At 44.6% G+C, this 20472-nt stretch overlaps 1 protein-coding gene across 1 annotated transcript in view; it reads right to left on the bottom strand.

Annotated features, from left to right (window-relative positions):
- Positions 1–20258, bottom strand: part of LOC122933979 (vomeronasal type-2 receptor 26-like) — a 44166-nt gene extending 23908 nt beyond the window's left edge. Inside the window, exons 1-3 of the mRNA XM_044289070.1 lie at positions 19521–20258; positions 18414–18508; positions 17888–17974 (exon numbers count right to left, since the gene is read on the bottom strand). Of these exons, the coding sequence (XP_044145005.1) occupies positions 17888–17974; positions 18414–18508; positions 19521–20258 (920 nt within the window). The remainder of the gene's footprint in view (positions 1–17887; positions 17975–18413; positions 18509–19520) is intronic.
- Positions 20259–20472: the final 214 nt, after the last annotated feature.

A 20472-nucleotide genomic window follows, 5' to 3' on the forward strand; every position in this document is an offset into this window, starting at 1 on the left:
TGGCTAATGTTCTCTGTTAAACTATTGTTACCGGACACTAGTGGTCTACCCGGCACTGGTCGCCTCCGTTTGTGCACCTTTGGAGTCGCATATATAGTGGCAGTCGTTGGATGTGTTTTCAAGAGATATTGATATTCATCTTTTGAGATCAGTTTATTTGCCTTTGCTGTGGTCAAAATGACCTTCAATTCTCCTAAAAACCTGTGTAGCTTCCATGAGTAGTCCGGATGGATTACAGGCTCACCATAGATAGTAGTTGGTAGTTTTAGGAGAAATAATAGTGTCATCCACGTTTGGATTAAAAGGCAGGAGATAGACAGCACCTATATCTGCCTGGGTGTGCTGATGATACAGGTCGCACACCAGTACACCTGTGTAGCAGATGTGCAAGCAAGGCAAATAGATCTTACTGCAGTTATAAAGTGGTTACGTGGGAGGGCAATTAAGTCCCCCTCACGTTTTCAGGGGTAGGGATTGTGCACGTTCCCCCCTTTCTCCTGTCTTCACCCTTTTTCTTTTTTCTCTTTTTCTTTTTTCCTTTCTCCTAAGTTACTAAGCCAATGTCAATAACAGTGGTTGGGTGGCTGTGGTTTTAATATCCTAGTTACTTTTTTGTTTCAATGGTCGGTACCATAACGTTCTATGTCCTTATTTAGGTTTTAACGCATATCCAATAAAAGTGATATATTAATTTGACTTGGGCCAAGATAGGTTTATTTGCCTACCTAGGCATCTGTAAATAAAGCTTTACTTTAATAAACTTTCATCAGGAAACAATCTTCCTACTTTGTCTTGGTTACCAGCAGGCTTTGGCATTAATTCTGGCAGCCAAACACACTAGGCTCTGCTATGTCTATTGCTCTCTGGCTCTGCTGTGCTAACAGGATTCAATTGAAACTTTTCCTTTCTACTGAACTTAGCTTTCTGTAGTCTGGTCTGTCTTTATCTTTATCCAGGGGACTTTTACTCCTGGTTGCCGAGGCTCTCAGCTTTGGCCTCCTAATCTAGCAGAGCTGATGGTGCTCTGTCTGGCATTTACAGGCCTGGTCCAGCAGGGACGAAGGCCTGCTTCCTTCCCCTTTGAGAGGGTACTCTCAACTCCCTCCTCGCTGACTAACCTCCCCCCTCTCTAGAGAGGGAGCTAGAATGGCAAGAAGGTTCCATCCTAGCTAACATAGCTCTGCCAAGCTCGCTGCCACCTGCTGGTTAACCAGGTACATTACACTTAAACAGTCACAAAACAAGAAATACAAATACACAATTTGCAGGCCTTAGAAATAAATACAGGGAATGACACTAGATGAACCATGGGAGACAGTGGGAAGGTGTAGAAGGTGGTAATGCACCTCTGGGGTGTTACACATCCATGACCAATAAGACTAAATCATATGTGAAAAGGTCCCACACATACAGTATGTAAGACAGTAGATAACATACAAGGCAATGCAATACAAATAATAGTCAATCTTTACAAAATCTAAAACTGCACTGGACTTTTGACTCAAAGATGCTTGTTTTTCCAACACAGCTCAAGGACAGCAAATCTGAAAGTGGCATTGGAGGACACATGATCTGCGGCTGTTCTGAAGCGACCTAAGGGCCAGCCAAGCGCGTCTGTCTCTTTACCATTACTTAAAAAAGTTAGAGTGCAAATATAGGGTGATGTCCAACATACATAGGGATTTCAGAAGACAATAGGTCACTCACCTACTTAAGTCATGATTGGTCACAACACCCATAAGGCACATATACTACATACTGTACCAGGACGTGTGAGGCTTGCTATCTGGACTTGGTCATCCACATCATAGGAGGAGCTTGACAGGATCCAATGGTGGAAAGAAGGTGCAATGTAGAGGATAAACAAAAAGGGACTTTTTTCCTGCACTTCCTTTAAAAAGCTACTAATTAATTCAACAAAAAAATCCAATTTCAGAAAGATGATTAAATACAATAAATCCAAATTAAGCTTTTGGGGGTTGTGTCAGATACAGGGCAAATCAATTGGAAAATATGGCATTTTTGCATACTTTTTTATCCACGAGGAGCGATGTATGATCTATAGGAGTCCTTACACCTACTAAATGCTCTTCACATGGACAGATAGTACTTCCTGATCCTTACAAAGGCATCTCACCCAGCTAAGCCAGTTCTATATACCCAGCCCTGATGAAGGGCAATTGCAGTATCTCCACAGCAAGTGTTACTGTGATTGTACTATATGTACAGTATGTCACATAGGCTGTGTATGGAGAGAGTGGTGGGTCCTAGTTACTATTGCTAGGCATGGGCTGGCACCACCTCTTCCTCTGCAGTAAATGAGGTTGGCCTGATGTAGATAGTGAGTGTGTAAGCAACTAGGAAGACAACTGTACAGGGAATACTCTTACCCTATAGATTGCAAAAAGAAGCAAAGTGACAGTATATGTGCAAGCCCTTCAGGGAAGAAGTTATTGGGTTATAAAGAGAGTGTGGTTATTCCATAAGTTAGAGTGTCTGCATCTTGGCTACTGACTTCCCTGCATGTTTGTGAGATCTAATAGGCTTCAAGTCCCCCATCATACTAAGGGAACCTCCTGATCACCTGTTTATAGGCGGTGAGAGTTAGAGTACTGTAATAGTGAGATAATCAAGTTGAACCTCTTAGTCACTCTGGGAAGACTAAGCGGATAATAAGAAAGAGACTTAACCCCCTGCCTCCACATAGTCTTGGGAAACTGTACATGGTGACTGAAAAAGCTGTGCCTGACATAGTAACATAGTTAATACGGTTGAAAAAAGACATAAGTCCATCAAGTTCAACCAAGGGATCGGTGGGGACGTGAATCCCAGAAAGAAGTAATTTCTACACGTTTTCATAAGCATCTGGTACTTATTTGTCACCACCAGACATCTGAGAAGCTCTGTCAGACGTTCTTCAGAACCTCCTGCTTGAGGTTCCTTTTGTTTTGCTTTCGTTTTCTCATCTCGTTAGCCTCTCTCAGCTGTCATGTAGTTGCACTGATTGCATCCCTTTAAATCCCTTCCCATACTGCATCACTTTGCAGTTTATACAACTTCCTGGAGTGTATGCATGCTGGATGCTACTACTGAGTCTTCTACAGATAAGTTTTGTTCATTCATTTGTGTTTTCCTGTTTGCTGGATCCCAGGTGACCCTGACTCCCTCCGTATCAAGTGTAGGGAGCTGGTGGTCCCGTAACAGAGAATCTGGCTTCATGTCAGCAGAGAATCAGTCTGCATGTCATAGCAGAGAATCAGGCTTCACGTCAGCCACCACTGGAACAGTCCATTGTCATATATTTAGGCCCAGCACCCAGGCAGAGGAGAGATGTCCCGTAACAGAGAATCTGGCTTCATGTCAGCAGAGAATTAGTCTGCATGTCATAGCAGAGAATCAGGCTTCACGTCAGCCACCACTGTAACAGTCCATTGTCAGATATTTAGGCCCAGCACCCAGGCAGAGGAGAGAGGTCCCATAACAGAGAATCTGGCTTCATGTCAGCAGAGAATCAGTCTGCATGTCATAGCAGAGAATCAGGCTTCAGGTCAGCCACCAGTGCAACAGTCCATTGGCATATATTTAGGCCCAGCACACAGGCAGAGGAGAGAGGTCCCGTAACAGAGAATCTGTCTTCATGTCAGCAGAGAATCAGTCTGCATGTCATAGCAGAAAATCAGGCTTCATGTCAGCAGAGAATCAGTCTGCATGTCATAGCAGAGAATCAGGCCTCACGTCAGCCACCACTGCAACAGTCCATTGGCATATATTTAGGCCCAGCACCCAGGCAGAGGAGAGAGGTCCCGTAACAGATAATCTGGCTTCATGTCAGCAGAGAATCAGTCTGCATGTCATAGCAGAGAATCAGGCCTCACGTCAGCCACCACTGCAACAGTCCATTGGCATATATTTAGGCCCAGCACCCAGGCAGAGGAGAGAGGTCCCGTAACAGAGGATCTGGCTTCATGTCAGCAGAGAATCAGTCTGCATGTCATAGCAGAGAATGAGGCTTCACGTCAGCCACCACTGCAACAGTCCATTGGCATATATTTAGGCCCAGCACACACACAGGCAGAGGAGAGAGGTCCCGTAACAGAGGATCTGGCTTCATGTCAGCAGAGAATCAGTCTGCATGTCATAGCAGAGAATGAGGCTTCACATCACCCAACATTGGAACAGTCCATTGGCATATATTTAGGCCCCGGCACCCAGACAGAGGGTTGCCTCGCAATATAATGGTAAAATGAAAAAAAAATAGGATTGAATGAGGAAGTGCCCTGGAGTACAATAATATATGGTTAAGGGGAGGTAGTTAATGTCTAATCTGCACAAGGGATGGACAGGTCCTGTGGGATCCATGCCTGGTTCATTTTTATGAACGTCAGCTTGTCCACATTGGCTGTAGACAGGCGGCTGCGTTTGTCTGTAATGACGCCCCCTGCCGTGCAGAATACACGTTCAGACAAAACGCTGGCCGCCGGGCAGGCCAGCACCTCCAAGGCATAAAAGGCTAGCTCTGGCCACGTGGACAATTTAGAGACCCAGAAGTTGAATGGGGCCGAACCATCAGTCAGTACGTGGAGGGGTGTGCACACGTACTGTTCCACCATGTTAGTGAAATGTTGCCTCCTGCTAACACGTTGCGTATCAGGTGGTGGTGCAGTTAGCTGTGGCGTTTTGACAAAAGTTTTCCACATCTCTGCCATGCTAACCCTGCCCTCAGAGGAGCTGGCCGTGACACAGCTGCCTTGGCGACCTCTTGCTCCTCCTCTGCCTTGGCCTTGGGCTTCCCCTTGTTCCCCTGTGACATTTGGGAATGCTCTCAGTAGCGCGTCTACCAACGTCCGCTTGTACTCGCGCATCTTCCTATCACGCTCCAGTGCAGGAAGTAAGGTGGGCACATTGTCTTTGTACCGTGGATCCAGCAGGGTGGCAACCCAGTAGTCCGCACACGTTAAAATGTGGGCAACTCTGCTGTCGTTGCGCAGGCACTGCAGCATGTAGTCGCTCATGTGTGCCAGGCTGCCCAGGGGTAAGGACAAGCTGTCCTCTGTGGGAGGTGTATCGTCATCGTCCTGCCTTTCCCCCCAGCCACGCACCAGTGATGGGCCCGAGCTGCGTTGGGTGCCACCCCGCTGTGACCATGCTTCATCCTCATCCTCCTCCACCTCCTCCTCATCCTCGTCCTCCTCGTCCTCCAGTAGTGGGCCCTGGCTGGCCACATTTGTACCTGGCCTCTGCTGTTGCAAAAAACCTCCCTCTGAGTCACTTCGAAGAGACTGGCCTGAAAGTGCTAAAAATGACCCCTCTTCCTCCTCCTCCTCCTCCTCCTGGGCCACCTCCTCTTCCATCATCGCCCTAAGTGTTTTCTCAAGGAGACATAGAAGTGGTATTGTAACGCTGATAACGGCGTCATCGCCACTGGCCATGTTGGTGGAGTACTCGAAACAGCGCAACAGGGCACACAGGTCACGCATGGAGGCCCAGTCATTGGTGGTGAAGTGGTGCTGTTCCGCAGTGCGACTGACCCGTGCGTGCTGCAGCTGAAACTCCACTATGGCCTGCTGCTGCTCGCACAGTCTGTCCAGCATGTGCAAGGTGGAGTTCCACCTGGTGGGCATGTCGCATATGAGGCGGTGAGCGGGAAGGCCGAAGTTACGCTGTAGCGCAGACAGGCGAGCAGCGGCAGGATGTGAACGCCGGAAGCGCGAACAGACGGCCCGCACTTTATGCAGCAGCTATGACATGTCGGGGTAGTTGTGAATGAACTTCTGCACCACCAAATTCAGCACATGCGCCAGGCAAGGGATGTGCGTCAAACTGGCTAGTCCCAGAGCTGCAACGAGATTTCGCCCATTATCGCACACCACCAGGCCGAGCTTGAGGTTCACCGGCAGCAACCACTCGTCGGTCTGTTGTTCTATACCCCGCCACAACTCCTGTGCGGTGTGGGGCCTGTCCCCCAAACATATGAGTTTCAGAATGGCCTGCTGACGTTTACCCCGGGCTGTGCTGAAGTTGGTGGTGAAGGTGTGTGGCTGACTGGATGAGCAGGTGGAAGAAGAGGAGGAGGAAGCTGAGTAGGAGGAGGTGGCAACAGGAGGCAAAGAATGTTGCCCTGCGATCCTTGGCGGCAGAAGGACGTGCGCCAAACAGCTCTCCGCCTGGGGCCCAGCTGCCACTACATTTACCCAGTGTGCAGTTAGGGAGATATAGCGTCCCTGGCCGTGCTTACTGGTCCACGTATCTGTGGTTAGCTGGACCTTGCTACAGATGGCGTTGCGCAGTGCACGCTTGATTTTATCGGATACTTGGTTGTGCAGGGAAGGCACGGCTCTCTTGGAGAAGTAGTGGCGGCTGGGAACAACATACTGTGGGACAGCAAGCGACATGAGCTGTTTGAAGCTGTCTGTGTCCACCAGCCTAAATGACAGCATTTCATAGGCCAGTAGTTTAGAAATGCTGGCATTCAGGGCCAGGGATCGAGGGTGGCTAGGTGGGAATTTACGCTTTCTCTCAAATGTTTGTGAGATGGAGAGCTGAACGTTGCCGTGTGACATGGTTGAGATGCTTGGTGATGGAGGTGGTGGTGGTGTTGGTGGTACATCCCCTGTTTGCTGGGCGGCAGGTGCCAACGTTCCTCCAGAGGCGGAGGAAGAGGCCGAGGCGGCAGCAGCAGAAGAGGCTGAGGCGGCAGCAGCAGAAGAGGTAGCAGGGGAGCCTGAGTGACTTCCTTGTTTTTAAGGTGTTTACTCCACTGCAGTTCATGCTTTGCATGCAGGTGCCTGGTCATGCAGGTTGTGCTCAGGTTCAGAACGTTAATGCCTCGCTTCAGGCTCTGATGGCACAGCGTGCAAACCACTCGGGTCTTGTCGTCAGCACATTGTTTGAAGAACTGCCACGCCAGGGAACTCCTTGAAGCTGCCTTTGGGGTGCTCGGTCCCAGATGGCGGCGGTCAGTAGCAGGCGGAGTCTCTTGGCGGCGGGTGTTCTGCTTTTGCCCACTGCTCCCTCTTTTGCTACGCTGTTGGCTCGGTCTCACCACTGCCTCTTCCTCCGAACTCTGAAAGTCAGTGGCACGACCTTCATTCCATGTGGGGTCTAGGACCTCATCGTCCCCTGCATCGTCTTCCACCCAGTCTTGATCCCTGACCTCCTGTTCAGTCTGCACACTGCAGAAAGACGCAGCAGTTGGCACCTGTGTTTCGTCATCATCAGAGACATGCTGAGGTGGTATTCCCATGTCCTCATCATCAGGAAACATAAGTGGTTGTGCGTCAGTGCAGTCTATGTCTTCCACCGCTGGGGAAGGGCTAGGTGGATGCCCTTGGGAAACCCTGCCAGCGGAGTCTTCAAACAGCATAAGAGACTGCTGCATAACTTGAGGCTCAGACAGTTTCCCTGGTATGCATGGGGGTGATGTGACAGACTGATGGGGTTGGCTTTCAGGCGCCATCTGTGCGCTTTCTGCAGAAGTCTGGGTGGGAGATAATGTGAACGTGCTGGATCCACTGTCGGCCACCCAATTGACTAATGCCTGTACCTGCTCAGGCCTTACCATCCTTAGAACGGCATTGGGCCCCACCAAATATCGCTGTAAATTCTGGCGTTTACTAGGACCTGAGGTAGTTGGTACACTAGGACGTGTGGCTGTGGCAGAACGGCCACGTCCTCTCCCAGCACCAGAGGGTCCACTAACACCACCACGACCATGTCCACGTCCGCTTCCCTTACTAGATGTTTTCCTCATTGTTATCGTTCACCACAACAACAAAAATATTATTTGGCCCAATGTATTGAATTCAAATTCAGGCCTTTTTTTACAGACACCTAACACTATCTGGCTATCTATTTAGGTACCGTATTACACTAATACAGGCACAGCAGTAACCACACCTGAATATAAATTTGAGGCCTATTATTTAGGCGCTGGGTGACAGGTATAGGTTTACTGACGGAATTAGACTGGGATATGCACAGTAGCGTGTGTGTGAAGTTATTGAGAATGACCCTATCAGCACCTTGATTCTGATATACCCTTTTAGGGATGTATTTAAAGTATGCCTGATACAGCAGAAACCACTAAATTAGGAAATTGCTAAATTGGGAATTGTATTTCAACCCAGAACAAAAACTGTGCTTTGACGGACACTAAATAACTTGACCAGCAACAGCAGTAACGACAGATTTAGCGGGATATAAACTTGAGGCCTAGTATTTAGGCGCTGGGTGACAGATATACATTTACTGACAGAATTAGACTGGGATATGGCCAAAAAATAACCACACTATTGATGGTTAAATGCACTTGGTGTGAGAGCTTGACCAACCACACCATTGAGGGTTAAATGCACTTGGTGACGGGCGCAGCTTGCCCCTGATGTAGTATATGGCCAAAAAATAAACAGACTATTGCTGGTTAAATGCACTTGGTGTGACAGCTTGACCCTGATGTAGGCTTTAGCCAAAAAACAACCACACCATTGAGGGTTAAATGCACTTGGTGGCAGCTTGTGCTGGCGCACCACAAGACACAAAATGGCCGCCGATCACCCCAGAAAAAAGTGACTGAAAAACGCTCTGGGATGCCTAAAAACAGTGAGCAATTCAATAGCAGCAGTTCAATCATCCACAGCTGCAGATCGATCAATGGATGGAGTCTTTTGGAGGAGTTAATCTGCCTAATCTCGCCCTACTGTCGCAGCTGCAACCTCTCCCTACACTGATCAGAGCAGAGTGATGGGCGGTGCTATGTGACTCCAGCTTAAATAGAGGCTGGGTCACATGGTGCTCTGGCCAATCACAGCCATGCCAATAGTAGGCATGGCTGTGACGGCCTCTTGGGGCAAGTAGTATGACGCTTGTTGATTGGCTGCTTTGCAGCCTTTCAAAAAGCGCCAAGAAAGCGACGAACACCGAACCCGAACTTTTACGAAAATGTTCGGGTCCGTGTCACGGACACCCCAAAATTCGGTACGAACCCGAACTATACAGTTCGGGTTCGCTCATCCCTAATAATAAATCATTTATATTTTTGCATAGATGCTTGTACCATGTTTTACTGATTGCACAATATAATTAAATTAATGATTAATTATTTTTGAGGTGTTTTATATGTCCAACTCTAGGATCAATTCCCTTTGAAATTTTTCCTTTGTACCTTTCTTTTATATAAAGCATTTGCTTTATATCCCCGACAGATTCAATTTGGAAAAATTGCTGAAAATGCTGTCCGTCATTTTAAACATCAAAGCACAGTCACAGGGAAGATGAAAAGGGAAAATCACATGACTCTGGAAGGTGTCTGTGGCCAATGAGCTTACCCACAATGCCTTGGAAGTCCCCCATAGCCAATAATGTGGGACTATAGCTGCCATGTGTGTGCCCGTGTAATAGGCACCATATAAATCCCAACCAGGCAATCTACCTTAATTTCTGAGCTTGTACATGCGTGAGATAGGATCTCTGTCAGAAAGAGAGAGCAAAGACTCTCAATACAGTTGGTTTAGCCTCAGAGACAGTGTTAGGGAAGATTATAGATAGATTAAAATAATAAATAGAGAGAAAGGATTAGGGGACTGGATTGGGTCAGTTAAGTTAGTTATCTAATGTATGTAGTGAGGATTCTGCACTGCACAGCAATATTTAAAGCTACAGAAGTCATTTTTATTGTGTAGGAGCCAGCTAGCAGCCCAATTTACATCCCAAAAATTCATGAAAGCACTGGCTGACCTGTTATTATGCACTAACTGCACTTGGACTCTGCTCAATTGTGCATTTTTTTTATTAAAAAACCTTTGCAGTTTATTCAAATAATAGCCAAACCGGACCAGACATTCCTTGCAGTATCTATTTCAGTTTTACTTTTGAGCCTAGAACTCACTACCCCGTCTTCTGAGATCTAAGTGTCCCCTGTGTCTGCTCACAATTTTCTGTCCAATTAATTTCTCAACAACTTTAAACTTGAATTCCCCCCAGCTATTATATGGCTGCAACGGCCTCTGTACCACGCAGCTTCCCCTTGTATCTCTCCACACCCAAAATGAAGCTCGGGAAGGTGAGCAATGTACTGTAGGAGGGACAATGAAACATTTAGCAGCAGATATACAGACGTGGACAAAATTGTTGGTACCCTTTGGTCAATGAAAGAAAAAGTCACAATGGTCACAGAAATAACTTTAATCTGACAAAAGTAATAATAAATTAAAATTCTATAAATGTTAACCAATGAAAGTCAGACATTGTTTTTCAACCATGCTTCAACAGAATTATGTAAAAAAATAAACTCATGAAACAGGCATGGACAAAAATGATGGTACCCCTAACTTAATATTTTGTTGCGCAACCTTTTGAGGCAATCACTGCAATCAAACGCTTCCTGTAACTGTCAATGAGACATCTGCACCTCTCAGCAGGTATTTTGGCCCACTCCTCATGAGCAAACTGCTCCAGTTGTGTCCGGTTTGAAGGGTGCCTTTTCCAGACTGCATGTTTCAGCTCCTTCCAAAGATGCTCAATAGGATTGAGGTCAGGGCTCATAGAAGGCCACTTTAGAATAGTCCAATTTTTTCCTCTTAGCCATTCTTGGGTGTTTTTAGCGGTGTGTTTTGGGTCATTGTCCTGTTGCAAGACCCATGACCTGCGACTGAGACCAAGCTTTCTGACACTGGCTAGTACATTTCTCTCTAGAATTCCTTGATAGTCTTGAGATTTCATTGTACCCTGCACAGATTCAAGACACCCTGTGCCAGACGCAGCAAAGCAGCCCCAGAACATAACAGAGCCTCCTCCATGTTTCACAGTAGGGACAGTGTTCTTTTCTTGATATGCTTCATTTTTTCGTCTGTGAACATACAGCTGATGTGCCTTGGCAAAAACTTCGATTTTTGTCTCATCTGTCCACAGGACATTCTCCCAGAAGCTTTGTGGCTTGTCAACATGTAGTTTGGCATATTCCAGTCTTGCTTTTTTATGATTCGTTTTCAACAATGGTGTCCTCCTTGGTCGTCTCCCATGTAGTCCACTTTGGCTCAAACAACGACGGATGGTGCGATCTGACACTGATGTTCCTTGAGCATGAAGTTCACCTTGAATCTCTTTAGAAGTCTTTCTAGGCTCTTTTGTTACCATTCGGATTATCCGTCTCTTAGATTTGTCATCAATTTTCCTCCTGCGGCCACGTCCAGGGAGGTTGGCTACAGTCCCATGGATCTTAAACTTATGAATAATATGTGCAACTGTACTCACAGGAACATCTAGTTGCTTGGAGATGGTCTTATAGCCTTTACCTTTAACATGCTTGTCTATAATTTTCTTTCTGATCTCTTGAGACAGCTCTTTCCTTTGCTTCCTCTGGTCCATGTCGAGTGTGGTACACACCATATCACCAAACAACACAGTGATTACCTGGAGCCATATATATAGGCCCAATGGCTGATTACAAGGTTGTAGACACCTGTGATGCTAATTAGTGGACACACCTTGAATTAACATGTCCCTTTGGTCACATTATGTTCTGTGTTTTCTAGGGGTACCATCATTTTTGTCCATGCCTGTTTCATGAGTTTATTTTTTTACATAATTCTGTTGAAGCATGGTTGAAAAACAATGTCTGACTTTCATTGGTTAACATTTATAGAATTTTAATTTATTATTACTTTTGTCAGATTAAAGTTATTTCTGTGACCATTGTGACTTTTTCTTTCATTGACCAAAGGGTACCAACAATTTTGTCCACGTCTGTATGTACAGATGTGTCTGCCCTTACCTTTCCACAAATTTGGTTAAGATTAATTAGCAACTGCTGCATCTGACGGGTTAACAAATCTCCCTCTGTCCTCTGATCTCCTGCAAATGCAATGGGTGGGAAGCCGAGTACTTGTCATGGCAGTCATTGACCTTCTGAAGCCTCCCAGAACACAGAAGAAGTATTATAGTGTACTGTACAAGTGGTCAAACGATCGCAGATTGGACTTCCCTAAAAAGACTAAAAAATTTGAAAAACTCTTGAATAAAGTTTTTAAAAATAACTGAAAAAAGAAACAAAAGATTAAAAATACAAAAACCCTCATTTCACACAGACACGTACATATATATGCCCGATGCTGGCCAGTGGGGGTGAGATGCAGGAAGGGTGGTGAGTATGGGAAAGGTGGCTGAGGTAACAAAGGTGGTTGTAGTCCTCACAGTGGTTAACCCCGGCTCCAGTGGTCTCCGAGGTTGTGTGGGCAGTGAATGAGGGGCATAATCCTTCTTCCCCTCAGGGTACACCCTTGGCTTGGGGCTCCTGCCTGGTGGTGGCTGAAGGAAATGTGCTATCTGATTGGGATAGTGTTTCCCTGCACAAGGCAGTAGTATGCACATACCGCTTTTCTCTCTGCCTGGTTCACCAGAAGATTGTTAATCAGGAGGTAGGACCAGCCCACCACCTGGCAACGGAAACCAAGGCTGCCAGTTAACTATTTTCTCCCATACATGGCCTTAATGGATCACAGAGTTCATAAATCACTGCATAAAATAGCATTAAAATAACAGACATGGATAACATTCCTGCAGCAACATTAGTCATTTAGCAGTAAGAGTGTCACTATATATATATATATATATATATATATATGCTATGGACAATAGCACCAGCGCATCTGAACAGTTAGAGAGTCCTCTCTCCTTCGATTAGTTGCTATGGCAGCCTTAGGTCTTGTGAAAGCTACCATGCATGCTACATCTAACCTGCCTGTTAACATGTGCCTGTGGCAGGGCTTGACAGACAGCTACAAAATACCATAGACTGCAATAGTATTCTATGCAGACTATGGTACAATCAGAAGACTACATATTAAAAACTCAAATCACCCCTACACTCTCTGCAGTCAAGAACATAAAAAAAATGTATGGGTGACAGATTATGGTGATGCAAAGCAAATTTTTATTGTTTCAAGCTTTTTATTTGTTTAATAGTAAACATAATGAAATCTACATAAATTTGGCATCACTGTAATCGTATGATCCAAAGAATAATCTTGTCAGCTAATTTTTAGTCTACAGTGGGGGGAATCGTGCTTTTTTGGGGGGGGTTTCACCCGGCAAAGATTTTTTTCCCCGTTTTCAATACAAAATATGGTAAATTACATGGTGACCAATAATAGATCATAATAGGGGTATTTGAGTTGTTAGCCATGCGATCAATGTTTCTTTGGGACCCATCACCGCCCAAACCACCCATTACAAGTAGAGATGAGTGAATAGAAGTTGATGAAGTGGAATTCGATCAGAATTTCAGGAAAATTTTGATTCGACCCAAAGTCGAATTTCCTCAAACTTCGTGGTAACGAAGCTAATTTTGTTCTAAAATGGCTGCTGAACATGTTAGAATGAGGAAGCAATAAGCCCGGGAATGAGGGAGCACCCATAATGCCATGCAGACAGTCAATCAGCAGATAGCCAGCCCCTGTGATGTCACAGCCCCTCTAAAAGGTCTCCTCCTGCCCTGTCTCCGCCATTTTACAGTGAACTTAGTGCAGGGAGTGATGTAACAGGCACTAGGGACAGTGATTAGAGACTTTATTCCCCCCCAAAAAACTATTGAGCAGATCAGGGAAAGATTATTCATAGTGTAGGGATATAATAGGGAGGCATTATCCAAACTGCTGGGCTGATTTACAGCCAGGTGGGGTCAAATACCGGACCGTATTTTAATGCCGGTCCGGGTTTTGGCAGCACCTGGCTGTCCTTAAATAGGCAGCTGGGCTCAGAAGTCATGTTGGAGTGCTGGGATCTAAGGCCTGTGCTGGGTTAGAGAGCTGAGACCCGTGTGTCAGGGGAACAGGCCGCCTAAAGCCTGTATTTGGACTTTCTGAGGCAGAACTGCCACCAAGGTGACTTTTTGTTATATTGGGTGTGTAGAAACACCGACACTGCAAAAGTGATGTTTTGTTTTTGGCACCATGTGTGAATAAACACTGAAGTTTGAATTACGAACTTGTATTTTGCCTCTGTACTGCGCCCGCTTATCCTAACTACCAGAGCGAATCCCCACAGTATGTATGTCCGCTAATCCACACCTTCGCATTTGCAATCACGAAATTTTGCACAGCCGCCTCCTGTGACTCGGGAAACGTCATAGACTATGTTTTGAGTGGAAATGTTAACCCCACGCTTCCCAATTATTTGCCAAAAAATAGGCTTAATAACCTAACCGCCGAACTCCAGGAGCCATTGTGTGTTGGCTGTTGTGGCAGTTAGCCTGGATATTCATCAGGTGGCATATAGCAACCAATCACAGCTCAGCTTCTATTTTACTACAGGTCATTAATACGAGCTCTGATCGGTTGCTATAGGCAACGAAGAACATTCTTAGTATAAGAAGCTTATGTGGGAATTAATATGATTTCCATTGCGACACACAAATGCTTTTATTGTATAAAACTGAAATAAAATAAGAAAAATAGACATATTATGTATTGCTACGTCCGTAATGATCTGCTCTATAAAAATATCACCTGATCTACCCCCTCAGGTGAACGCTGTTAAAAAGAAAAAAAAAACAAGTGTGCCAAAATAGCAATTTTTTGGTCACCTTGACCCCAAAAAATGTCGTATTGAATGATCAGAAAATCCTATGTACCTTAAAATAGTTCCAATACAAATGTCAGCTCTTCCTGCAGAAAAAGAGACTCTGCACAAGACGATCGGCAGAAAAATAAAAGTAATGTAGCTTTCAGAAAATGAAGACGCAAAAACATTATTTTTGTTTAAAAAAATGCTTTATTATATAAAACAAAAAAATACACATATTTGGTATTGTCGCATCCGTATCAACCTGCTATAAAAAAATAACACATGATCTGTCCTGTCACAACAGCCATTTTTTCTTATAGTAACATAGTACATAAGGACGAAAAAAGCCCTCTGTCCATCCAGTTCGGCCTGTCATCCTGCAAGTTGATCCAGAGGAAGGCAAAAAAAAACCTGTGAGGTAGAAGCCAATTTTCCTCACTTTAGGGGAATAAAAAATTCCTTCCCGACTCCAATCAGGCATCAGAATACCTCCCTGGATCAGCGACCCCTCTCTAGTAGCTATAGCCTGTAATATTATTACACTCCAGAAATACATCCAGGCCCCTCCTGAATTCCTTTATTGTACTCACCATCACCACCTCCTCAGGCAGAGAGCTCCATAGTCTCACTGCTCTTACCGTAAAGAATCCTCTTCTATGTTTGTGTACAAACCTTCTTTCCTCCAGACGCAGAGGATGTCCCCTCGTCACAGTCACAGTCCTGGGGATAAATAGATGATGGGAGAGATCTCTGTACTGACCCCCGATATATTTATACATAGTAATTAGATCTCCCCTCAGTCGTCTTTTTTCTAAAGTGAATAACCCTAATTTTGATAATCTTTCAGGGTACTGTAATTGCCCCATTCCAGTTATTACTTTAGTTGCCCTCCTCTGGACCCTCTCCAGCTCTGCTATGTCTGCCTTGTTCACTGGAGCCCAGAACTGTACACAGTCCTCCATGTGTGGTCTGACTAGCGATTTGTAAAGTGGTAGGACTATGTTCTTATAATGGGCCCCTTCTGATGCAACCCATTATCTTATTGGCCTTGGCAGCAGCTGCCTGACACTGATTTTTACAGCTTAGTTTGCTGTTTATTAAAATTCCTAGGTCCTTTTCCATGTCAGTGTTACCAAGTGTTTTACCTTTTAGTATGTACGGGTGACTTGCATTATTCCTTCCCATGTGCATAACCTTACATTTGTCAGTGTTAAACCTCATCTGCCACTTATCTGCCCAATCCTCCAGTCTATCCAGATCCATCTGTAGTAGTATAATGTTCTCTGTAGTATATATACAGTATACTGTACTCATCAGTGTTAATTACTTTACACAGTTTAGTGTCATCTGCGAAAATTGATACTTTACTATGCAAGCCTTCTACAAGATCATTAATAAATATATTGAAGAGAATAGGGCCCAATACTGACCCCTAAGGTACTCCACTAGTGACAGTGACCCAATCTGAGTGTGTACCGTTAATAACCACCCTCTGTTTTCTATCATTGAGCCAGTTACTTACCCACTTACAGACGTTTTCTCCCAGTCCGAGCATTCTCATTTTATATACTAACCTTTTATGTGGTACAGTGTCAAATGCTTTGGAGAAGTCCAGATACACGACATCCATTGATGTCTTACCCAATACCTCACAAAAAGCGTAATCTAGAGCAATAAAAAATCATACGTACCCCAAAATAGTACCAATAAAACTATTACTTTATTCCGTAGTTTACAAAATGGGGTCACTTCTTGTGCGTTTCTACTCTACGGGTGCATCAGGGGGTCTTCAAATGTGACATGGCAACTTTAAATTATCCCAGGGAAATCTGCCCTCCAAAAACCATATGTTGCTCCTTCCCTTCTGCGTCCTGCCGTGTGCCCGTACAGCAGTTTACGACCACATGTTGAGTTATCCTATAAATAAATATTGAGTTTTCTTTAGCTTTTAATCCTTGCCGTGTTACAGAGAAAAATAGATAAAAATGGAAAATCTGCAAAAATTTTTGAAAATTTGAAATTTCACCTCCATTTTCCTTTCAGTCTTGTGGAACACCTCAAGGGTTAACAAAGTTTGTAAAATCAGTTTTGAATAACGTGAAGGGTGTAGTTCTAAACTGGGGTCATTTATGGGGGATTTCTTCTATGTAAGCCCTAAAAAGTGACTTCTTAACTGAACTGGCCCTTAAAAAGTGGGTTTTGGAAATTTTCAAAAAAAATTTAAGAATTGCTTTTAAAATTCTACGCCTTTTAACTTCCTGAAAAATAAAATTACATTTTCAAAATGATGCCAACATGAAGCAGACATCTGGGAAATGTAAAGTAATAACTATTTTATGAGGTCACAATCTGCTTTAAAAGTAGAGACATTCAATTTTCAAAAATTGTGAATTTCTTTCCAAATTTTCAGTACATTTTGGAATTTTTCATAAATAAGGCCCTTTGCAGACGAACGTGGCGAATTAGGTCCGGATGCGTTCAGTGAAAAATGCACGATTTCGCAAGCAAGTTCAGTCAGTTTTGTCTGCGATTGCGTTCAGTTGTTCAGTTTTTTTTACGCGTGTTCAATGAAAAATGCTGAATATAGAACATGCTGTAATTTTCACGCAATGCATAAGTGATGCGTGAAAAACAACGCTCATGTACACAGAATCATTGAAATGAATGGGTCCGGATTCAGTGCGGGCGCAATGCGTACGCATCATGCATTGCACCTGCGCGGAAAACTCGCTCGTGTGAAAGGGGCCTAAAGATGTAACATATTGACTCAAATTTACCACGAAGGGTGGGTTCACACTAGCCTAAGGGATTCCGTTATGGCTTTCCGTTATAACATGGTTATAACGGAAAATAATGGAATCCATAAGACGGAAGGATGGATCCGTTCTTTTGCCCACAGACTTGTATTATGACGGACTGTCGACAGGACTTTGCTTTCCGTCTTGCATAACGGGACCCAGACGGACTTCTATTAGGACGGAAAGCAAACGCAATGCCTTTTAAAGGCTTCCGTTTTGCATTGCGTCATAATACAAGTCTATGGGCAGAAGAACGGATCCATCCTTCCGTCTTATGGATTCTGTTATTTTCCGTTATAACCATGTTATAACGGAAAGCCATAACGGAATCCCTAACGCTAGTGTGAACCCACCCTAACATGAAGTACAATATGTCACGAGAAAACAGTCTCAGAATGGCTTGGATAAGTAGAAGCGTCCCAGAGTTATTACCACATAAAGTAAAACATGTCAGATTTGCAAAATGTGGCTTGGTCCTTATGGTGAAAACTGGCTTGGTCTTGAAGGGGATAAAGGATCGAACACTGACTTACAGGATCGCTGCCCTACATCTGGTGGCATCAGAGGCAGAGCTTGTTAAGAGCTCATTGACATCCCTTTCTTGTTGGGCATGATCCACCCTGTAATATAGATGTAATGTATATTGGGTACTGAATCCACTGCTCGTACATTATAAAAGATGAAAAGTCCGGGAGGTTAATATTTCTAGAGTCAGTTACAGGTAATTCATTAGGACTGGGATCTATGGATGGATACTGTCAATTCTGGGTTTCCAGCCACGATTCACTCTCCAAGAGACACTGCTGCATATAGAAGAACACTCTATAAGAATATCATGACCCCAGTCACCACGGACAGTAGGAAGAACTTTCACTGCTGACATTGTAAAGAAGACATCAATAAAAAAAGAATTCATGATCGACATCACATGTAGACCTGACATGACCTGTAAACTCCATGAGGAAGCCTCAAGTCAGTGAAGGACAAAACATCTGACCAAGCCATGGAGATGTGGACCTGAAAGCTCCTCAACATTGACCCTGAGGCCTTCAAACTTACCTCAAACAAATGTAAGTAGTGTCACCCCTATTAAATATAAGCTGATTCATCAAATAATTAACAGTGAAAACTCCTCCAATAATGGCTTCTCCATCCTGGAAATATTCATAATCCTCCAAAAACTTAACAAAATTCAAATGACAGGCCGGTGGTGGCTTCTGGGATCTACAATGTGTCACACACAGAATCAGGACAAGTAACAGGGCCGTCCTGGTGTGTGCTGAGAGTAGGGGTCTCTGCATGGCTCCCCCAGATAAGGCTGTGCACCCCAATATAACACAGAGCAGGAGCAGGTGGCTGTAGAGCTCAGGGTCATGAGGCATGGTGTAGACAGAGGACAATGCACCAGATGTCAGCATCTCCCCCTCCTTTATACAGTTCAGTGTCATACATCTCAGTGTGGTCTGGATTTAGCTGGAGGCTCAGCTGTTCTCTGACTGACACGTTCCATCTCCAGGAGAGCAGCAATTACCTCCTTTCTCATTTATTTTTAAAAATGCAAAAGAAATCTTTACTTTCTAGATTCAAAATAAAAGTTTGTTAACATCCATCGCATGAGATTCATACGCAACTGGACGGCAAATGTCCAAAGGATGCACAGAGCGGTATAAAAAAGGCGAGGATGTAGTGAGTAGATATACGGTGTTCCGATGTGTAGGTGTGATTGGACCGCCAATACAAAAACAACTAATCTATCCAAATTATTAAAGGGGTTGTCCAGGTTCAGAGCCTGAATCAGAAGACCAGTACGGCGCAGGCGCCAGATTTTGAACGCAGACAGGGCCAGCCAGACGACGAGCGCGTTCACTGGCCCTGTCAATCAAGATGAGGAGGGGGCGTCTTTATGAAAGCAGGACGCGGCTGCTACCAGCAAGTAGCCACCCTACTTGCTGGTAGAGAGGTCATTTACATATTATAAAAGTCCGTTTTTTGAAGAAACTGCTGAAGGAAAATGAGTAAGAGCATTATATATTGATATATCACAAGTCCTCCTTGTTCAAGGTATTCTGATGTGACCCCAAAAATTTCTCCTCCTGTTGTTTTTTCTGGCAATCCCTTGCAAAAAAAGAAGTTTTCTCTAATTGCATCACCATCCACAAAACGCACATTGGCCAAGAGTTGAGCATGTCCACTGATATCAGTAGACTCGTCAAGTTGCAATGCAAATTTTTCACCGATACGGATCTTTTCCAAAACCACACTTTCGATGTCTGCAGACATGTCATTAATATGTCTGGAAATTGTGTTGTCTGAGAGAGGGACTTTGGCTATTTCCTTAGCTGCTTCAGGTCCGAGCATCTCCTCTACAATGGCTTTGCAGGCAGGAAGTATTAATGTCTCTGCCACAGTGTGCGACTTTTTTGACTTAGCTATAAGTTCAGCAACGTGATAGCTAGCTTTAAGAGCTCTTTCATTTACCTTTGTGGTTTTTCTCATGAAAGTTGCCTGTTTCTCTGTGTTTTCACGCAGGCGAACAAAATAGTCTGCATTCTTGTTTTGAAGCGAAGGGTGTTTCGTTTGGAGATGGCGTTTAAGTTTACTTGGGACCATAGCACTGTTAGATAGCTTTTCACCACACACCAAGCACAGTGGAGTCGGTTTCTTTGCATCTCCGGTGAAAGTAAATCCAAATGAAATATATCTTTCGCTATAATGCCTTGCGCCAGAGAATTTGCTTGAGCTAAACGTCTTTGCTTTCTTTTGATCCCCACTCATACTTGGGCTCTCATCTGGCTCCGAATTTTGTTCAGGGTCCAGTTCATCATCTTTCCTTTTAAAAAACTTGTCCATCACTGTTGCCGTATCTTCTCCTGTGTCACTGTCACTCAGCACTCTACTGCGCATGTCTCCTCCAGAAAGCCGCTGTCCATCACTTGGCGCTCTACTCTGCGCATGTCTCCTCCAGAAAGCCGCTGTCCGTCACTCGGCGATCTACTGCGCATGTCTCCTCCAGAAAGCCGCTGTCCGTCACTCGGCGATCTACTGCGCATGTCTCCTCCAGAAAGCCGCTGTCCGTCACTCGGCGATCTACTGCGCATGTCTCCTCCAGAAAGCCGCT

The sequence above is a fragment of the Bufo gargarizans genome, chromosome 4, assembly GCF_014858855.1.
Source record: "Bufo gargarizans isolate SCDJY-AF-19 chromosome 4, ASM1485885v1, whole genome shotgun sequence".
Lineage (NCBI taxonomy): Eukaryota > Metazoa > Chordata > Amphibia > Anura > Bufonidae > Bufo > Bufo gargarizans.